Raw genomic sequence first — 21,176 nt, 5'->3', positions numbered from 1 at the left:
CGTTACTGTAATCTACATTGCAGCGCCGATCTGCTGCAATAGCAGATAGGGGTTGCAAAATCTGGTGACAGAGCCTCTTTAACCAGAAAATCCTTTTAAGAGTGAATACCTGGAATTACAGCCTCATGTTAGAAGACGAAACTTGTTATTATAAGGGCATTTTTGCCACGATTTTATATTTCCATTGTTTTTCAATAATTTTGCTAAAAAAAACAAAACACAAAAACTACAAAATCCACTCGTGTGAACACACTCTACCTGATTGATAATGAGGCACCAATGGTATGACCCACATCCGCTGATTAACCACCACAGAACCAGAGCGCAGCTGTAGCAGGAGCGCCCGGGAGCAACAGGTACAGCATAGTGGAGGGAGCCCCAGTGTGTGCTGAGAAGCAGTTTGAAACGGCAAAGAAGGAGTTCAACATCCTAATCAACAACCTACTGTGACACTTCCTGCTGCCCAGAGACACATGCCACAGACTGCAGAAGATCAGCAACAAGACAATGGGATAGGACAGCAGCGCGCTGAGGGTGCCTGGGAATTGTAGTTTCTGATAGGAAAATGAGCAGTCACATGACAAGCTGTGCTGGACTGCCTATTGTCCTCTTTGACTGCTAAAGAAATAATAGAGCCGCAGGGGTGTATATTAAAAGATAAAAATGGGTCTGAACACATAGTAGGCTTAGTTAGAGCTATTACAGAGGGTTGGGAAGGTATGGAAAAAATGCCTCATGATGGGAAATCCCAAAGTCCTGTAAATTGCGAGGTGGGGCTTCCATGGATTGAACTTCATTTTCCAGTACAGCCCACAAATGGTTGATCGGATAGAAATCTGGGGAATTTAGAGACCAAGTCAACACCCTGAACTCTGTGTCGAGTTCCTCAAAACTCTTCCTGAACTAATTTTGCAGTGTGGCAGGGTGAATTACCCTGCTGAAAGAGGCCACTCCCAAGGAAATACTGTTGCCATGAAGAGATGTAGTTGGTCTTCCAACAATGTTTAGGCAGGTGGTACATGTCAAAGTGACACCCACATGAATGCCAGGACCCAAGGTTTCCTAGCAGAACAATGCCCAGAGCATCATACTGCCTCCGCCAGCTTGCCTTCTTCTCATAGTGCATCCTGGTGCCATGTTTTCCCCAGGTAAGCGATGCATACATAGACTAGGACACCTTCGATTGCTCAATGGTCCACTTCAGATGCTCACATGCGTATTGCAGGTGCTTCAGGTGGTGGACAAATGTCAGAATTGGCACTCTGATCAGTCTGCGGCTACACAGCCCCAAACACAGCAAGCTGTGATGCACTGTGTGTGCTGCCACTTTTCTATCATATACAGCAGTAACTTTTTCAGCAATTTGTGCTACAGTAGCTCTTCCCTGAGATCGGACCAGACAGGTTAGCTTTCAGTCCTCACACGCATCAATGAGCCTTAGATGCCCATGACACGGTCACTGGTTGTCCTTCCTTAGTAGGTACTAACCACCGGGAACACCCCACAAGGCCTGTCATTTTGGAGATGTTCTCATCCAGTCATCTAGCTATCACAATTTGGTATGTCAACGTCACTCAGATTCTTACACTTGCCCATTTTTCCTGCATCAACTTCAGGAACGGACTGCTCACTTTCTGTCTAATATATCCCACTTGTTGACTGGCGGCACTGTAACGATCTTTACAAAACAATTTCACTGAGATCTAACAGAAGTTTACATTGGCACGGTTCATAAACCGGGACCCCTACTGATCTCAAGTTGGTGAAGCACTATGCCTATTCAGGTTTCAGCATGGAAATCTTTGGATCGGTGATCTTAGAGATGACAGTCCTATTAGGTCGTACGGCAGGCCCATCAACAATGGGAAGTCCCAGAGATGGCTTATCAGAATTTTATAAAACCAGGAGGTATACAATTACACTAACTTTACTTGGTGCACCAAGCTCCCTGTATAGATGAGGCCTCACCTAGTTTTCCATATACTACAGATACAGTATAATTTCCCATTTACACAACAGCAAGCAAATAGGAAATTAAGCAGAATGGAAAGCGTTCAGTGGAGCTTTGATCAGAAAGAATAAGAGCGTTCTGTGGTCTGGGAAAAGCACTAGGTCAGAACTGCTATCTCTATTAATTATCCATCCCAGATGGGCAGTGGCTAGGCAGCTGTTAACGTGATCAATGACTTACCTAAATGTCATCTCAACTGATTCGCTTATAAATTACCAGCAAGTGAGACTAATGTACAGGTGCTAATTTATTTAAACTGTTCTCTTCACTTGTACGTAGCATTAGAAACTGCATCTGGCACCTAATGTTAGCTGTCAGTTGTACTTAGTCATGCCTCTTCTAATGACTCTGTTCATTAGAAATGAGCACAAATTATGAAATATTGTGAAAAATGTTACGGCAAATAGAATGGACACAGCAAATCAATTAGAGAAATTTCCTGCAGAAGTTTCTCTCTTAGCAGGAGGAGAGCATGCAGGTTTCTGAGCAAGAGAGGAGAGAGATAACAATTAAAAAGCAATTGAAGAGAACTTGGCAGCATTATTCATCAATCTGCGTGCATTGCAGTTATTAGAATGATGCACTGGCATGTGGAAACATATTGAATATATATATGGTTTTGTGATTTTAAACAGTTTCACCTGAACTAACAATCACAGCACAACTGCCCAATCTGAATATACAGTATCCTTATCTCTGTGCAATTCTAAGAGTAGGAACACACTGGGCGAATAACACTGCGCATTTTCCGCAACGGATTTCATTGCGGAAAACCTGCAGCATAGTACAGTAGCAGCGGTGTAGATAACAATTGAACAAATCTCATCCACACACAACTTAAAAAAAATAAAAAGTTAATAAATTGTCCTGCGGTTCGTTTTTTAATCCTCAGCAGGTCAATATATGCCATCCTGTTGTGGGTTTTCCCCCATTGAGGTAAAACCTGCAGCAAAGAACCATGTGTTGCGACTTTTGAGGCAGAGATGCTGCGATTCCGCAGCAAATGAGAAAAAAAAAAAAAAAACACAACTTTTTTCCATTTAAAATTAAATAAAAAAGCTTACACTTATCCCCGGCCGCTGTCATGGCGATGCAATCCTTTGTTCTGAGGGCAGCCCGGCCTCCTGGAATGACGTTTTATCCCATGTGACTGTTGCTGACAATCAAATGCTGCAGCAGTCACGTGCACTACAGCGTCATCCCAGCAGGTCGGGCTGCGCTCTGAGCAGGACGACAAATTCGCTATTACGTAAGTATAAACGTTTTTTTTTCCTGCAGCGGACCGGCCGCCAGAAAAACTGCAGCACAACTTGGTGGTTTTTCGGGCAGAATCCCCTGCAGTTTCCAGGACGGATATGCGGTGTACTTTTATGCACCGTATACACCTTGTGTGTTCCTACCCGAATACTTAGAAGCCACCTTCCTCATGGATGATAGGCGAGTGGATGTTCTTCAGTATTTTGCACCTGTGCTACCTCTCCTATAGAACATTATAGCTTGTCTGCAACCTGCTGGGAACTGGCATTTTACCTCGCCCCTGTAACAGTAAGTATGGCCTTTTTCTAGGTGAACAAAACCCAATCACCAGGGCGTGACAGGTTCCCTTTAAAGTCTCCCTTACAAATCATACTTGCTACTTGCTTTTAACTTTTGTAATATAGATAATGCCGGAAAAAAAGGGACAGGTAGGGTCGACTCAGTCATAAAAAATAAAAAAGGCCAAAATTGCGAACTATTCCCGAATGCTACTATAATAGCTTGAGTGGAAAATGTCAAAGCAGTGTTCGTTCCTACATCCACTACAGTGTTCCGGTGACATTGATGAATGGACTAGATGTCAAACAATCTAATTATTGGCGTTCCCATGGTAACTATTCCAGCACAGGTAAAACTTGCTTACAGCTCTGAACATACAGCAATTCTTTGAGATGAAGAATTTCCTTAATGAATGGTGGAATTACAGCATAATGGAAAGCACATCCGAAGTCCCCTGTGTTCTACACAGAGCTTGTCGACAACATGACCCCACGGCAGCCGTAACAATCCTCTACACCACCAGCAAGCCACCGGAGAACTATAAAAGCACTGTGGTGTATTATTTAATGTGTCCATTCCTACACAAGACAGCAGAACAAATCCTCCAGCTTTCTACAGAAATGCACCCAGCATTATCCCGACAGTTTGATTAAAATTCACAGGGAGTTGGGACAGTTACACCAGTTAAACAGTTTTCAATATGAAACTCTGCACTAAATTACTTCTCCAACTGAGCAGCTCTACTTACATCAATATCCTCTTGGGTAAACGTCTCTGGATCCTCTCCCATCATGTTGGCTAAATGTCTCTTTCCAATGTTGAACTCTTCAATCTGTTTTTTAATAAAAGCCTCTGTGTACTTTTCAGGTCCCGAGGCTGCAACATTTTTCCTCTGTACTGTGGAACTGGTATGTATTAGCCGAGACGCCTGTGCCAAAATAAAAGCAGGAAGCATGGATACAAAAAGGGGAGAAAAACAATTTAATCAAAACGATCACCAAACACAAAATGAATGATATAGTAGAATACATATGAGACCGTGTCCTGTAATATGAGGTTTACTACATCAGTGTTTACATCTGCTGCGAGTGATACGAAGCAGCAACACAAAGTTGCACTGGAATAACGGAAATATAAAAATAATATACATGATCAACACAGAGGAATAAGTTGGGAAGATGTGCCAATTTTCATATTTACCATGATGAAAATAATGCAATCCTGACCCTGGTTGCCTAAGGTAATAGCGTTATATAATGTAAGTGCAATTCCAGTCCATCACACACAAATAAGGAGACAAAAAAAGAAATTAATGTTCATGTCATTTCACTACGACCGGCCCTATAGAAAATGTAAAACTAAAGAAAAGCTCTGATTGAAGGATCATTACGTAATATAGCGCTATTCTAAACAAATTTCCCAACGTAATGTTACTACTTGAAATGTTCCTTTTTTTTTAAGCAAGCGTAAATACTGCAAATGGAGATTGACGGCATTAGCTAGACAATTCGCAGAGCAAATGTACTCCTAGGCATAGCAATCCAATTTGCGGGAGTGGGGTCTATGGTCAGCTGTTGACTATATTTTTAGACTGACTAAACTGCCTCAAAAAAAGCTTAGCAGAGCCGAAGGGACATGATACTCTCCTGACGCACTGCCACTGCGTTCTAGAAGTGAAAGGGGGTTACAGCAGCAGCCCGACTAATCGGACACCGATGGCACATTTTAGGAACGTAGCCATCCTTAAGTGAGAACCTCGAATTACTTTTCAGTCATAACTAATTCAACACTTATGTACGGAAAGAGCGGACACATTTCTATTGGCGATCGGTCACCTGCCTAAAAAACTGCAGTTGACATCTCAGTTAGATTGCCGGGAACTCAGATTCTGGCGCTTTTTTTTATTTTCTTCTAGTCCCCACCATTCTTCCCAAGGGGGGAGTTAAATGTTGCCACTATGAGAACCTTCCAATCAGAGGGTACAGCATTGAAGAGTTGGCTCATGTACTCACTGCCACACATGCTGATGATCACAGGTACGCCAGATTTAGCAGCTCTGATTGGACGGCGTCAAAGTGGCAAGATTCCCTTCCCTCTTCGGGAGTCAGTAGCGTTAATCGCCCACTAGACAGTTAAAGGCTTAATTTACATATTGGGTGGTAAAACTGGTGGGGGCTAGAATAAAAAAAAAAAGTGCTGGAATCTGTGTGGTCAGCTGAGGCTTAGTGGGCAGGTGACCCGTCCTCTTTAAGACATCAGAAATATATATTTCTTGGGATAGCAGCTGGTAATATTATGCCCAGTGTATAGAATGCAGCAATGGCTCCAGGACTAATACAAGGAAGGTGACCCACAAACTCCCTTTGGCCAATTGGCAAAAAACGCAGCACTGAGACTTCAACTGCAGGCTGCATGCAAGGCTTCCAGGACACCCGGATCTACTGAGCTGGGAACATGTGCTTTCCATTTATTCTACTGGAGTACAGAATAGATTTTTTTTCCTAAACATGGCAGATAACCCTTTTCACAGACATGCTGTTGGTGAGATGGAAATAATTATTGCTTTTTCTATGCAGCTTTTTACAATTCTAGTGAATTAAACGTGAGAAGATGACATTGGTGAAGTCTGTAAACACAGGCCATCCCTGATTTCCAGAATAAAAGAGCTCTATAGAGCCCAAATCTCTTTGGTACTGCTCAGATATTTCTGTTTTTTAAAATCGGACAAATTTTTAAGGTTTTGTTCACATCTGCATTAAAGCTTCCGTCTAGGTTTTCATAAGTTTTGACGGCAAGAATAGCGCAATTCGGATTCATGACTTCCGCTATAAAGGGAAGCCATACGTTTTCAATAAAGCACCGTCTTGCCCCTTGTTCCAGTAACGGTCACAGTCACACACAGTTACAAGCAGCCCTAGCACCTCAACATGATATCAACCTGAGGCGGTTCTAACTTCTAGTGTACATGACTAATAAAAGAGCTGGAGCCTTCCTCGCAAAGAAAATTAAGTAAATGGCCCCCCAAGTCACAAAGAGCGTTCCTCCTCGACGAACAAGGAAGAAAAATTATGCCACGCTAACTAACTAACAAATTTAAATTCTATTACTGTTTGCTACACAATCTGAAGGGAAACACCGAAATAAACCAACCCAGGACAGCAGATATCAACAAATTCTTAGATGGCATACACCAGCCCCATCTTTCCCTTGAGCTACACCCACTCTCTGCCCCTTCGCAGCCTCAAAAGTGTTGGAGGCAAAAAAGCCCTGAAACCCTTCAAATCCCCTGATCCAGATGGATTTATAAGATCCTATTAGGGATGTATCGAAATCTCAATGCCATTTCAATGCTGGGCGGGGGCAAACGGCTCGATACCGCCAATTTATGTATTTTGATACGGAGCTGTGCCGCACAGCTTAGTGTTGAAATGAATGGAGAACATGGCGCGCGCAGTACCCGCTCTGCGTGTCTTTCTCTACGGCCACAAATGATAATTTGAGTATGTGCGAAGGGGAGGGGAATGTTGCGAGCGGCACAGGCAGTGGGTTCCTGATGACGTGCCTGTGTCGCTAGTGTGGAATCCCGACCGCGCTGCAGTGTAGTGACAGAAGAGCACCAGGCAGGTATTAGTTAGAACAGAGCAAAAGCTTGAAATAAAGGCACTAGAGTAGGGTCTAGTATTTATTGCAGCCAGCATTGAGGAACATTGGGGTTAATGCAACCCACATTAACCCCAATGTTGCCATTATGTCCGGGAAATGATGAAGTCACTTATTAATGTGAGGCACGTGGTGTTATGAATTTTGAACCTCCAGGTGCCTCAGATTAATAGTAATTAACCCCATCATGTACCTCACACATTAACCCAATGTTGTCCATTATGTGAGCAAGGTACTTGATGGGCTCTCTTAGGCCTCATGCACCCGACCGTAGCCATTTACACGGCCATGATTTTTGGGTCGGCCGGACGCGGATTGTCACCCGCAAATCGCGGGCCGTGCACATGGAAGAAAAATTATTCCATTATTTTTTATGAGCCTGGACCGAGGAACACGACATGTCCGTTCTTTCTGCGGTCCAGGCTCCTGAGCCATGCACGGACCGTGGAAACCACGGTCGTGTGCATGGGCCCATAGAAATTAATGGGGCCGCAATTCTCCCGTGCATTTTCGGGGGAATTGCGGCTGCAAAAGCACGTGCGTGTGCATGGGGCCTTACAATAACTCTTACTACACTGCCTAGGATTACAGTACAGGACCGTTTTCCCGTGGGGAGGCAGTGACTCCTGGCATCCTAGATAACTGATGCTAGGAGCCCGGCTTCTTAAATTGTGTTTGGTCCGGGAAATGCAGGCGACATACGATCCGTATATCACGGACCAAACACAGCAATGTGAATAAGCCCTAATAGTAATTAACCCCAGCATTTCCCTCACAGATTAACCCAATGTTGCCCATTAAAGTCATTATAGTAAGTGATCCCATCAAGTACCTCGCTCACAGTCTTAATGCGCAACATTGGGTTAATGTGTGAGGTACATGATGGGGTTAATTATTATTAATGTGAGGCACATGGAGGTTCAAAATTGATAACACCATGTGCCTCGGAACAGAAAACGGAAGGACATTTTTGTGTGTTTTTTATTGTTGGCAAAGTATGGTTTTGGTATCCAGTATCACAATACTATAAGTATCGGTATCAAAGTCCAATTTCTGGTTGTCACAACCCTACATCCTATTATAAAAAATTGTGCCTCCATTCTTGACCCCATATGTTGAAGGTCTTCCACAAGGCCTCCCAAGAAGGTTCCTTTCCTCAGGAAATGCTTTCTGCAAATGTAGTAAATCTCCCCAAGACAGAGAAAGATCCTGTAACGTCCAAAAACTTTAGACCCATATCGTTGCTCCGCAAGTATAAAAATCTATGCTAAAATTATTTCTCAGTCTCCTCGAATTTATCCACCTGCTTAGGGTGCGTTCACATATATCAGTTGCATCAGCATCAGTTATTTTTGTCTCTCAAGTGATTACAACTGATGCAAAAATTTATCAGTTGCCATCAGGCTTTTTCACGATTTTTACTACAAAACCATCAGTTGTCGTTAGTTGCCATAATTTTTTACCATCCGTTTTTAACATCAGTTTTTACCACAATGGTCCACCAAAAAGGCAGTCTAGGGTCTGAAAATGTGGAAATTTTATCAGAGTGGTGCATAGCTGGTGATAGATTGGATACATGATAGATTAGATACTGGTTGCTCATCATGACAGGGCTCTCCTCCTCCTCTACGGCCTCAGCGCTACACTGAAGTCGGACACACACATTGTAATGTCATGTGTGTCATTCAGTGCAGCACCAAGGCCGGCACTGAGAGCCCAGAAGGCAGTGGCTGTCCACTCAGATCAGATCTTCGACGCAGCTATGTGAGCCTGCAAAGACACCAATCTGCTTCAGAATTGGGTTCAACTCAGCCGAACATCTTCTTGCCTGGTGCTGCCGGAAGGTGGATGCGGCAGCACCCGGCATTCATCCGGCCACAGTTAAAATAGATAATATAAGGCGCCAGACCTCCCTGGGAGCCGGACACAAAAACGTCACAGGTAAAGTTTTTTGGATCCGGCTCCTGCACAGGTCCAGTGCCGTACGGCGCCACGACTGATCCCATAGAAAGCTATGGGATCCGTTCCAGCATCAGTTTCCCTCTGGCTGTTCTGCAACACGCTGGAGGTAAAATGACAGGGGCAACAGATATATGTTAATGGTGCTTCATAAAGTCAGACCAGGATGGGTTTGTGCCGGGACGTCAGATCCCTGACGGAACCCGCAGATTTATCGATTTGTACAATGGGCCGAGTAGACTCAAACACCTTTTCTGCTCCTTGCCCTGGAAGTGGAAAAGGCGTTTAATAGGGTCCATTGGGGTTATCTATCTTGTATACTGGATAAGTTTGGAACTATAGACTTTAAAGGACGAGTGTCACGGGAAAAAAAAATTTGATATCAATTTGCATTTAGTGTTTTATTATAAAATCTTTTATTTGTGTGTGTGTTTGTGTTTTACTTTTTTCTTTTTTCTAACTTTTACTTCACCATGGGGGCTGCCATTTTGTTTTTCATCTCTGTATGTGTCGATTAACGACACATACAGAGATGGAATACGGCAGCTACAGTGCATAGGAGTCAATGAACGGGAGCCGTTCCATTGACTTTGCTCTATGGCTCTGTACTGCGCAGACGCAGGTCAGAGTCACACAGAGCAGAGCAGCTGTTTGCAGGGAGAGAGCAGGCGCCATCTTGAAGACCAGCTGCACTGCAGGTAAGATTTGTGTCTCTGCATGTCCCACTCTCTATCTCACAGACCCCCGCTCTCGTGACCCCCGACGGCCCCCCCCTCTTGTATGAAGGACACATGATGAAACTGTACTGGGAAAGCCCTGAACGATAAATCTCTAGTTGTGCTGAGACTGTTTGGGGATGTGACTAATGAACCTCCCTTATACCACCTCTTGGTTAGCTTATTTTACTGCATTTTTTTTTGAGCCAATATAATGGCATAATTTTGGTGCTCTGTGCCGCATTTTAGGTCACAACACTTTTTGGTAGGTTAAATTGCATTTGCCACTAAGTCACCCCCCCCCCCCCAGAAGTAAACACGCCCCGATGTACGCACATAATACACGCCCAGTTGGACTTTTACTTTAAACACGCCCAGTTGGACTTTTGCAAGCCTCATTTGCATAAATACAAAAATGGTCATAACTTGGCCAAAAATGCTCGTTTTTTTAAAAATAAAAACGTTACTCTTATCTACATTGCAGCGCCGATCTGCTGCAATAGCAGATAGGGGTTGCAAAATCTGGTGACAGAGCCTCTTTAAGTGTGCAGTAGACCATAAGGACCCAGCAATAAGAACCTTTGAAGAAATTTCAGTAGATAAGAACTCAACAAGTAAGGGGCATCCGCTGTCTGGCCCCGGGGATTTGTCCACCCTGATCTGAACTATATGTTAGTTTATCATCCCGCTGGTGATGTGGACGCAGTGTTATCAGAATTCGACTGGACAATGTGTTTGGACACTGTTTAGTTCCTGAGATGATAAATTCAGGTAGTGTTACTTGCAGTGTACTTGTCATGCTGTGCGCACCTTGTGGAGGCTGAACAGCATTACGCATCATTGCACACATAGAAGACTATTTCTACATGAGCTGGTTATTATAGCATCAAACTTTTTCAGGTAAAGGAAGTGTTGTGTAATCTCAAGGTCACAATTTTCTTATAAATAACTTGAAATAGGGCAGAGTGCATCTCACTATGTGGACAGTAGCTGGGATGGGTGCCAGGATGACAGAACCACGTTTAAGTGGGACATTGGTATTCTGTTCAGTTCTGTGTTCTCTCGGTCATTCTGTTTATCACCGCTGAAAGTCAGTCAGCCTGAAACAGTGCCATGAAGCAGTATCTGTAACCAAATAAAAATCACCTCTGATAATTACTGGCTCTTATTGTATGCTTCAAAAGTTTATTTTCTCTCTGTCATGTTTGCTGAATTGATTTTCTTGAGCTAGTCAACATTATCTCTTAGATCCGTGTGTAGTGCAGATGTACTTGAAGTGACAGCATAGCAGCAAGCTGCGCTGTCATACCAGCTAGTGTTACTGCAGCCGACACGTATCAGAATGTTTATCTTGCACACATTCCCCTGCAACGTATGATATCGAATATAATTATATTACAGCAAAAATGTGCATAGAAATGCAATGTAAGAGGGATCCAGTGATTCTGTAAATATGGCTGACATGTATTACAATTTAAAGGGTGCACGGGGCGTTTTCTGATACGAATGACCTATCCACAGGATAGGACATTAGTATATGATCGGTGGGGGCACGACACCCGGATTTGGCACCGATCAGCTACTCCGGCTGCCTCGGGGCACCCGATTCTATGCATTGGCCGGTGTCGGAAACAGATGGCTCCGCACACTGTATAGCGGCTGTGCTGCCGTACTGCAACTCTGCTCCTGTTTACTTGAATAGGAGCAGAGCTGCAGCACGGCTGCTATACTGTGACCGGAGCTATCTGCTTCCAGAACGGACATCTGGTACCCAGAGTCAGCCAGAACGGCTGTGATCAGCTGTAAACGGTGTGGGGAGCTGGAAGCAAGTGTTCAATTTCCCTGCAGCCCCATCACATGGGGAAATAAAGCATAAGGATGGGTTCACATGTTTTGTAGGTCCGCTTTCATGACGATACATCAAATTTTGCGTGGGCGTAGTTTCCAAAGGAGACATATTTTAGGCCACATTGATCATGTGGAACAGAAGGAAATTTTGGCATCAATTTTATTTCCTCATTGTCAGACTAAAAAAAATGCACCAAATTTATTAAAAGGTGTGCACCTTTTTATAAATTTATCGCAAATCACTCCAACTAAGGCCTCATGCACACGACCGTAGCCATGTGCATGGCCGTGATTTTCGGGTCGGCCGGCAGCGGAGTGTCACCCGCGAGCTGCCCGAAAATCGTGGGCTGTGCACATGGCCGCGTGCATTATTTTCTATGAGCGGTCCAGGCTCCTGGGCCATGCACGGACCATTGAAACCACGGTTGTGTGCATGGGGCCGCAATTCACCTGCAGATTTGCAGGTGAATTGCGGCCTCAAAAATATGTTCGCGTGCATGGGGCCTATCTCTTTTTAGTTAGGCGTAAAAAAACACCAGTCTTAGTAAATGTGGGCGTTTTGATTAGTGGCGTTTTTATAGCCGGTGATTTCAAAATATGACGTGTTTGCTCTATAGCCTTTTGCTCTATAAATTTCTATATGTTTTTTCATATGCCTTAAAAACGCATGACAAAATGCATGTACAAAAAGACATAATTTAAAAATTGCCACAAATGAAATAAAAATGCAACTTTAGGAAAAGTGCTCCGGATATGCCATAAATGGCTAATTACATTATGATTTACATTTCCAATTGTGCACAATTATTGTGATGCAACCTTCGCTTATTGGGAGAATGGGACATGGCCTTATTTGCCGATTCAATGGCACTGCTTTTAGCATTGTGACGATGGTTTAGAAGAGTTACGGAAAGAGACTTTAATCAAGAAAGCCGATCACATCCTCTCCATTATAGTCGATGCAACAAGTGACTGATTTGTGTGAGCAAACTTGGCATGGAAACGCTTTATCTCCTGATAGGTGAGGCACACCAGTCTCAGGCTCCATGGACACAATGGGGCAGATTTACTAATGTGCTTACGACTAGAATGTGTCAAAAAATGCGCCACAATTTCTAGGCCCCTTCAAAAAAACAAAAAAAAAGTTCCAAAAAAGGGTCAGGGCTTAAAATGTGCAAAAAAAAATCTGGTTTCAAATTCTGTCACAAATTAAGCCAAATCAAAAGTGGTATAAGGATAAAAGTGTCTAACACATCTAGCTAGATGCACCAAATTTATCATACAGCGTGCACCACTGTGATAAATGTTTGTGTAATAGGATACTTTGCCAAAGCTATCCAAAGTACCTTGGTGACAGAGAGGATCACGTCATTAGCATAAAGCCTAATTTTGTGAGTGGAGGTGCCCATTGTATGGATCGTTTCAGCCAAACGTTCTATCACGAGGGCAAATATAATAGGGGATACGAAGCAGCCTTGGTGTGTGCCATTACTAATATTAAAGGATTCTGACAGAAAACCTGATTGCAAAACTTTCGCTGAGGGACAAGAGTCTAAGGCTAAAATAAAAGTCTTAAAGGGAATGTGTCGCAAATTAAACCTTTTTTTTTAAGTGCCGTTACTTATTTCTATTATATTTTTTACGTTTTTTGCTGTTTTTTTTCCGTATGGTGGAAAGTATTACAAATTAAATAATAATTTGACATGTTTTCCAATGTTGGCCACCAGGGGGAGCACTTCCCTTAATTACAGCAAGGTGAATAAGGCAAAGCACAAAGCAACCTGACTCACAGCTGCTGTAAATGTGGGAGGGCGGAGCCACCCACCGCCATCACTGCAGACAGAACCACACAACTACGGCATGAGGGCAGGGCTTGTCCTGAGTGCACTGTCTCTTGTTATGGACAGATTTATAGTCACATGAACCCCGTCTGATGAACCGGTAACCTAGGTCCGATCACATGACAGAAGGGGATCACTAAAAACCCTGTACACCCTCAGCCCGTCCATCCAGCCCGTTCCTGGTTATATCTGCGTCTGGGAAAGCTGGGTGACCACCATTACCCCTCATACTGGAGTGTTTAGGGATGTGACTAATGAACCTCTCATACTCCAGTAGGAGGGGGTAATGGTGGTCACCCAGCTTTCCCAGACCCCTGAACGATAAATCTCTCTAGTTGTGCTGAGACTGTTTGGGAATGTGACTAATGAACCTCTCAGTCTCCGCACAACTAGAGAGATTTATCATTCAGGGGTCTGGGAAAGCTGGGTGACCACCATTACCCCTCCTAGTGGAATGTGTTTGGGGATGTGACTAATGAACCTCTCACACTCCAGTAGGAGGGGTAATGGTGGGCGTTCTGAAGAGAAGTGGATGATACTTCTCATCAGAGCGCCCAGCTAGTAAAAGTATTAAAAACGCCCCGATGTACGCACATAATACACGCCCACTTGGACTTTTACTTTTAAACACACCCACTTGGACTTTTGCAAGCCTCATTTGCATAACTACAAAAATGGTCATAACTTGGCCAAAAATGCTCGTTTTTTAAAAATAAAAACGTTACTGTAATCTACATTGCAGCGCCTATCTGCTGCAATAGCAGATAGGGGTTGCAAAATCTGGTGACAGAGCCTCTTTAAAGGACTGAATTGTCCAGACATTTATTTGTTGATGGCCTTTCCTTTGGATAGGTCATCAATATCAGATCGGCGGAGGTCCGACTCCTGGCACCCACACCAATCAGCTGATTGATGGGGCCGTGGCGTTCGTCGCCGCAGCCTTTTTACAGCTTACAGGCACAGCGCCGTACACATCTGAAGCGGCTGTGCCTGGGATTGAAGTTCCAGTCACATTCAAGTGAATGGAAGAACTAAGCTGCAATCCCAGGGACAGCCGCTACAGATGTGGACGGCACTGTGGCTGGTAAGCACTTCATTCAGCTGATCGGTGGGAGTTGGCCCGTACAGATCCGATATTAATGACCTATCTGAAGGAAATGCCATCACCAAAAAATGCCTAGACAACCTTTTTTAATTTATTGAGGTCTGGATGCCTTTCTAGCAAGTCTATGTTCAAACACGTATTTGTTGCAACAAAGTACTGTGCAATGCAAGTGTTGAATAAAATCTGCAGTGCATTCCAGCCATGATCTGTAATGCGGCCAAATCACAGCAATATCAATTTGCAACACTTGCAGGCCATTTCCAAAGTAAACAGCTAAGGCTTTGTTCACATATTCATTAGGGCTCTATTCTTATGTTCCGTCTGAGCTTTCCGTCAGAACGGAGCCCTGACTGAAAAAAAAAAAGGAAACCATAGTTTTCAGTTTCCATCACCATTGATTTAGATTTTTGGTGACGAATCCGGTGCCAATGGTTTCCGTTTGTCTCAGCTGTGCAAGGGTTCGGTTGTTTTGACAGAATACTGTAGTAGACTATGGTATTGATTCTGTCAAAACGACGGAACCCTTGCAAAATGGAGACAGACGGAAATTATTTGCACCGGATCCGTGATGGAAACCTATGGATTCCGTTTGTGTAAGTCAGGGCTCCGTTCCAACAGAACGGAGCCCTGATGCAGATGTGAACGCAGCCCAAGACATAATGGCTTGAACGTCATATTCTGCAATGTATTTGCCAGTATTACAAGTCAAATGGGTTGTCTGGTCTTTAAAAATTATGTGCAGGTGTTTTACCTGCAGTAAGATTATTAGTTATCTACATTCATTACAATTATTAACCACAAATTTAATTATTACATAACTATACACCACTTCTGTATGAATTTTCCTGCTACAGCCAGACAAGTGCCGCAAATTTGTGGCAAACATTCAACGAATATGTGGCAAAATCGGCAAATGTTACATGCAGATTTTGTTGCAGATTTGCAAAGAGTGAAATCTTTGGGAAAAAAATCAGTGGCTTCTCTGCACAAGAATGAGCATGCTGTGGATTTGAAATTCCGCAGAATGCTCTGCATTTAGGGTAAGTTCACACATAACGTAAACACTGCAGAATTTCCTACTGAATTTTCTGTGCATGCAGGGGCATAACGATGCAAACAAGAAAAGGGAAAGTGAACAACTCCAATCTAAGAAGACGTCACCTGTGAGTCACTGGATGTAACTGTACTGCATTCACTTATATGGTCTGCAGATCACCTATTTAGAACTGGTATCTACCACTATATAATCACTATTTGGTAGTAATATTGGTCTTTGTATAGCAGATTTTATTTGGTAGGGCCCCATGCACACGACCATAGAATTTGTTCGTAATTCGTAATCACGGTCCGCAATAACAGACCAATTCACTTCTATTGACCACGGACACCTTCCCGTATATATTTGATAGAAGGTGTCTGGGCCATAGAAAGCCTCCGCAAAAGATGGGACATTCCCCATCTTTTGCTTTTTACGGACCGTGCTCCCATACTTTTTATGGGAGCATGGGCCGAAAATGCGGAAGGCTGTCCGTGGCTGCGAGCGACCGGCTGTGCCCGTAATCGCAGGCTGTGATACAGTATGGTAATATTATTCAGTCACTATGTGGTTGTAACCTGCTCATTGTGTGGTGGTATCATTCAGTAACAGTATAGTGGTATTCAGTCGCCATCTGGTCATGTTGTGGAGGTATTATTCAGTAACATTATGGTGGTATTATTCAGTCACTATGTGGTGGTAATATGTGGTCATGGAGTGGAGGTATTATTCAGTAACATTATGGTGGTATTATTCAGTCACTATGTGGTGGTAATATGTGGTCATGGTGTGGCGGTATTATTCAGTCACTATGTAGTGGTAATATGTGGTCATGGTGACAGTATTATTCAGTAACTTTATGGTGGTATTATTCAGTCACTATGTGGTGGTAATATGTGGTCATGGTATGGTGGTATTATTCAGTAACATTATGGTGGTATTATTCAGTCACTATGTGGTGGTAATATGTGGTCATGGTGTGGCGGTATTATTCAGTCACTATGTAGTGGTAATATGTGGTCATGAAGTGGAGGTATTATTCAGTAACAGTATGGTGATATTATTCAGTCACTATGTGGTGGTAATACGTGTTCATGGAGTGGAGGTATTATTCAGTAACAGTATGGTGGTATTATTCAGTCGCTATGTAGTGGTAATATGTGGTCATGAAGTGGAGGTATTATTCAGTAACAGTATGGTGGTATTATTCAGTCACTATGTAGTGGTAATATGTGGTCATGAAGTGGAGGTATTATTCAGTAACAGTATGGTGATATTATTCAGTCACTATGTGGTGGTAATACGTGTTCATGGAGTGGAGGTATTATTCAGTAACAGTATGGTGGTATTATTCAGTCGCTATGTAGTGGTAATATGTGGTCATGGTATGGCGGTATTATTCAGTAACAGTATGGTGGTATTATTCAGTAACCATGTAGTGATAATATGTGGTCATGGAGTGGAGGTATTATTCAGTAACAGTATGGTGGTATTATTCAGTCACTATGTGGTGGTAATACGTGATCATGGTATGGCAGTATTATTCAGTAACTGTATGGTGGTATTATTCTGTCACTATGTGGTGGTAATATGTGGTCATGGTGTGGCAGTATTATTCAGTAATAGTATGGAGGTATTATTCAGTAACATTATGGTGGTATTATTCAGTCACTATGTAGTGGTAATATGTGGTCATGGTATGGCAGTATTACTCAGTAACAGTATGGTGGTATTATTCAGTCACTATGTAGTGGTAATATGTGGTCATGGAGTGGCGGTATTATTCAATAACAGTATGGTGATATTATTCAGTCACTATATAGTGGTAATATGTGGTCATGGAGTGGAGGTATTATTCAGTAACAGTATGGTGGTATTATTCAGTCGCTATGTAGTGGTAATATGTGGTCATGAAGTGGAGGTATTATTCAGTAACAGTATGGTGGTATTATTCAGTCACTATGTAGTGGTAATATGTGGTCATGAAGTGGAGGTATTATTCAGTAACAGTATGGTGATATTATTCAGTCACTATGTGGTGGTAATACGTGTTCATGGAGTGGAGGTATTATTCAGTAACAGTATGGTGGTATTATTCAGTCGCTATGTAGTGGTAATATGTGGTCATGGTATGGCGGTATTATTCAGTAACAGTATGGTGGTATTATTCAGTAACCATGTAGTGATAATATGTGGTCATGGAGTGGAGGTATTATTCAGTAACAGTATGGTGGTATTATTCAGTCACTATGTGGTGGTAATACGTGATCATGGTGTGGCAGTATTACTCAGTAACAGTATGGTGGTATTATTCGGTCACTATGTGGTCATGGAGTGGCGGTATTATTCAGTAACAGTATGGGGGTATTATTCAGTAACAGTATGGTGGTATTATTCAGTAACTGTATGGGGGTATTATTCAGTCACTATGTGGTTATGGTGTGGCGGTATTATTCAGTAACAGTATGCTGGTATTATTCATTGACTATGTGGTAGTAATATGTTCTCATGGAGTGGAGGTATTATTCAGTAACAGTACGGTGGTATTATTCAGTCACTAGGTGGTGGTAATATGTGATCATGGTGTGGCTGTATTATTCAGTAACAGTATGGTGGTATTATTCAGTAATAGTATGGAGGTATTACTCAGTAACCATGTAGTGGTAATATGTGGTCATGGTGTGGCGGTATTATTCAGTAACATTATGGTGGTATAATTCAGTCACTATGTAGTGGTAATATGTGATCATGGTGTGGAGGTATTATTCAGTAACATTATGGTGGTATAATTCAGTCACTATGTAGTGGTAATATGTGATCATGGTATGGCGGTATTATTCAGTAACAGTATGGGGGTATTATTCAGTAACAGTATGGGGGTATTATTCAGTAACAGTATGGTGGTATTATTCAGTAACAGTATGGGGGTATTATTCAGTCACTATGTGGTTATGGTGTGGCGGTATTATTCAGTAACAGTATGCTGGTATTATTCATTGACTATGTGGTAGTAATATGTTCTCATGGAGTGGAGGTATTATTCAGTAACAGTACGGTGGTATTATTCAGTCACTAGGTGGTGGTAATATGTGATCATGGTGTGGCGGTATTATTCAGTAACAGTATGGTGGTATTATTCAGTAATAGTATGGAGGTATTACTCAGTAACCATGTAGTGGTAATATGTGGTCATGGAGTGGAGGTTTTATTCAGTAACATTATGGTGGTATAATTCAGTCACTATGTAGTGGTAATATGTGATCATGGTATGGCGGTATTATTCAGTAACAGTATGGGGGTATTATTCAGTAACAGTATGGGGGTATTATTCAGTAACAGTATGGTGGTATTATTCAGTAACTGTATGGGGGTATTATTCAGTCACTATGTGGTTATGGTGTGGCGGTATTATTCAGTAACAGTATGCTGGTATTATTCATTGACTATGTGGTAGTAATATGTTCTCATGGAGTGGAGGTATTATTCAGTAACAGTACGGTGGTATTATTCAGTCACTAGGTGGTGGTAATATGTGATCATGGTGTGGCGGTATTATTCAGTAACAGTATGGGGGTATTATTCAGTAACAGTATGGGGGTATTATTCAGTAACAGTATGGGGGTATTATTCAGTCACTATGTGGCTATGGAGTGGCGGTATTATTCAGTAACAGTATGCTGGTATTATTCATTGACTATGTGGTAGTAATATGTTCTCATGGAGTGGAGGTATTATTCAGTAACAGTACGGTGGTATTATTCAGTCACTAGGTGGTGGTAATATGTGATCATGGTGTGGCGGTATTATTCAGTAACAGTATGGTGGTATTATTCAGTAATAGTATGGAGGTATTACTCAGTAACCATGTAGTGGTAATATGTGGTCATGGTGTGGCGGTATTATTCAGTAACATTATGGTGGTATAATTCAGTCACTATGTAGTGGTAATATGTGATCATGGTGTGGAGGTATTATTCAGTAACATTATGGTGGTATAATTCAGTCACTATGTAGTGGTAATATGTGATCATGGTATGGCGGTATTATTCAGTAATAGTATGGAGGTATTACTCAGTAACCATGTAGTGATAATATGTGGTCATGGAGTGGAGGTATTATTCAGTCACTAGGTGGTGGTAATATGTGGTCTTGGTGTGGAGGTATTATTCAGTCACTAGGTGGTGGTAATATGTGGTCATGGAGTGGAGGTTTTATTCAGTAACTTTATGGTGGTATTATTCAGTAACTTTATGGTGGTATTATTCAGTCACTATGTGGTGGTAATATGTGGTCATGAAGTGGAGGTTTTATTCAGTAATAGTATGGTGGTATTATTCAGTCACTATGTGGTGGTAATATGTGGTCATGGAGTGGAGGTTTTATTCAGTAACTTTATGGTGGTATTATTCAGTCACTATGTGGTGGTAATATGTGGTCATGGAGTGGAGGTATTATTCAGTAACAGTATGGTGGTATTATTCATATTGCAAAACTCTACTAGTTCTTCTTTAAAATATAAATATTCCGGCAGGACTGTCCCTTTTTATGACAGAATGTGTTACTAAACAGACTGCATAGTGTAGTGAAGGCCTGTCAGTGCTGCTATAGGTGACACTAGGGGCCAGCTCACCACCCACACAGATGAATACCCGCGGGGCACGTATCAGTGACGTGGAGCTGCAATATCAAGCGGTTACATCCCTGGTCACGGTGAATGACACATGAAGGGGGCACAGTATTTCACTACATAACATGCCGCCGCTGGATGTTTCTATTTATTTAATAAGGTAGTATATAATCGAGGTTTGCCCATATTACCTACCTCACTGCAAGCTGTAGCGATCGCAACGGGCTTCCAGGGACTCGCTACCACAGCACGCAGTCCTACAGCTAGCCCCGGTCTAAAGCACACAGCGGCCATGCTGGAGGATGGAAACGAGTGGAGGTCACATGACCGGAGAGGAAGAGGAGGGGTGGAAGAGATGCAGGAAGAAGTTAATAGTGCGCGGTCTGTCAACTACGGTGTGGTGAGAGGTCTGTGAGGCAGGGAGGAGGAATAGGAGGGCAGTCTGCGAGAGGGAGAGTGGGGCATAGTGAGCAGTCCGTAATGGAGAGGAGATATAGGAGAGCAGTGCTAGAGAGAGTGGGCCATAGTGAGCAGTCTGTAATGGAGAGGAGATATAGGAGAGCAGAGCTAGAGAGAGTGGGCCATAGTGAGCAGTCTGTAATGGAGAGGAGATATAGGAGAGCAGTCTGTAATGGAGAGGAGATATAGGAGAGCAGTCCGTAATGGAGAGGAGATATAGGAGAGCAGTGCTAGAGAGAGTGGGACACAGTGAGCAGTCTGTAATGGAGAGGAGATATAGGAGAGCAGTGCAAGAGAGAGTGGGACATAGTGAGCAGTCTGTAATGGAGAGGAGATATAGGAGAGCAGTGCTAGAGAGAGTGGGCCATAGTGAGCAGT

The 21,176-nt window shown here is 42.7% G+C and overlaps 1 protein-coding gene across 1 annotated transcript in view; it reads right to left on the bottom strand.

Annotated features, from left to right (window-relative positions):
- Positions 1-20,832, bottom strand: part of MRPS9 (mitochondrial ribosomal protein S9) — a 116,887-nt gene extending 96,055 nt beyond the window's left edge. The window contains exons 1-2 of the mRNA XM_075850347.1: positions 20,535-20,832; positions 4,296-4,475 (exon numbers count right to left, since the gene is read on the bottom strand). Coding sequence (XP_075706462.1) covers positions 4,296-4,475; positions 20,535-20,633 — 279 coding nt within the window. The 5' untranslated portion in view covers positions 20,634-20,832. The remainder of the gene's footprint in view (positions 1-4,295; positions 4,476-20,534) is intronic.
- Between the last annotated feature and the right edge of the window lie 344 nt (positions 20,833-21,176).

Source organism: Rhinoderma darwinii, chromosome 2 (assembly GCF_050947455.1).
Source record: "Rhinoderma darwinii isolate aRhiDar2 chromosome 2, aRhiDar2.hap1, whole genome shotgun sequence".
Lineage (NCBI taxonomy): Eukaryota > Metazoa > Chordata > Amphibia > Anura > Rhinodermatidae > Rhinoderma > Rhinoderma darwinii.
This window is presented reverse-complemented; position numbering and strand designations above follow the sequence as displayed.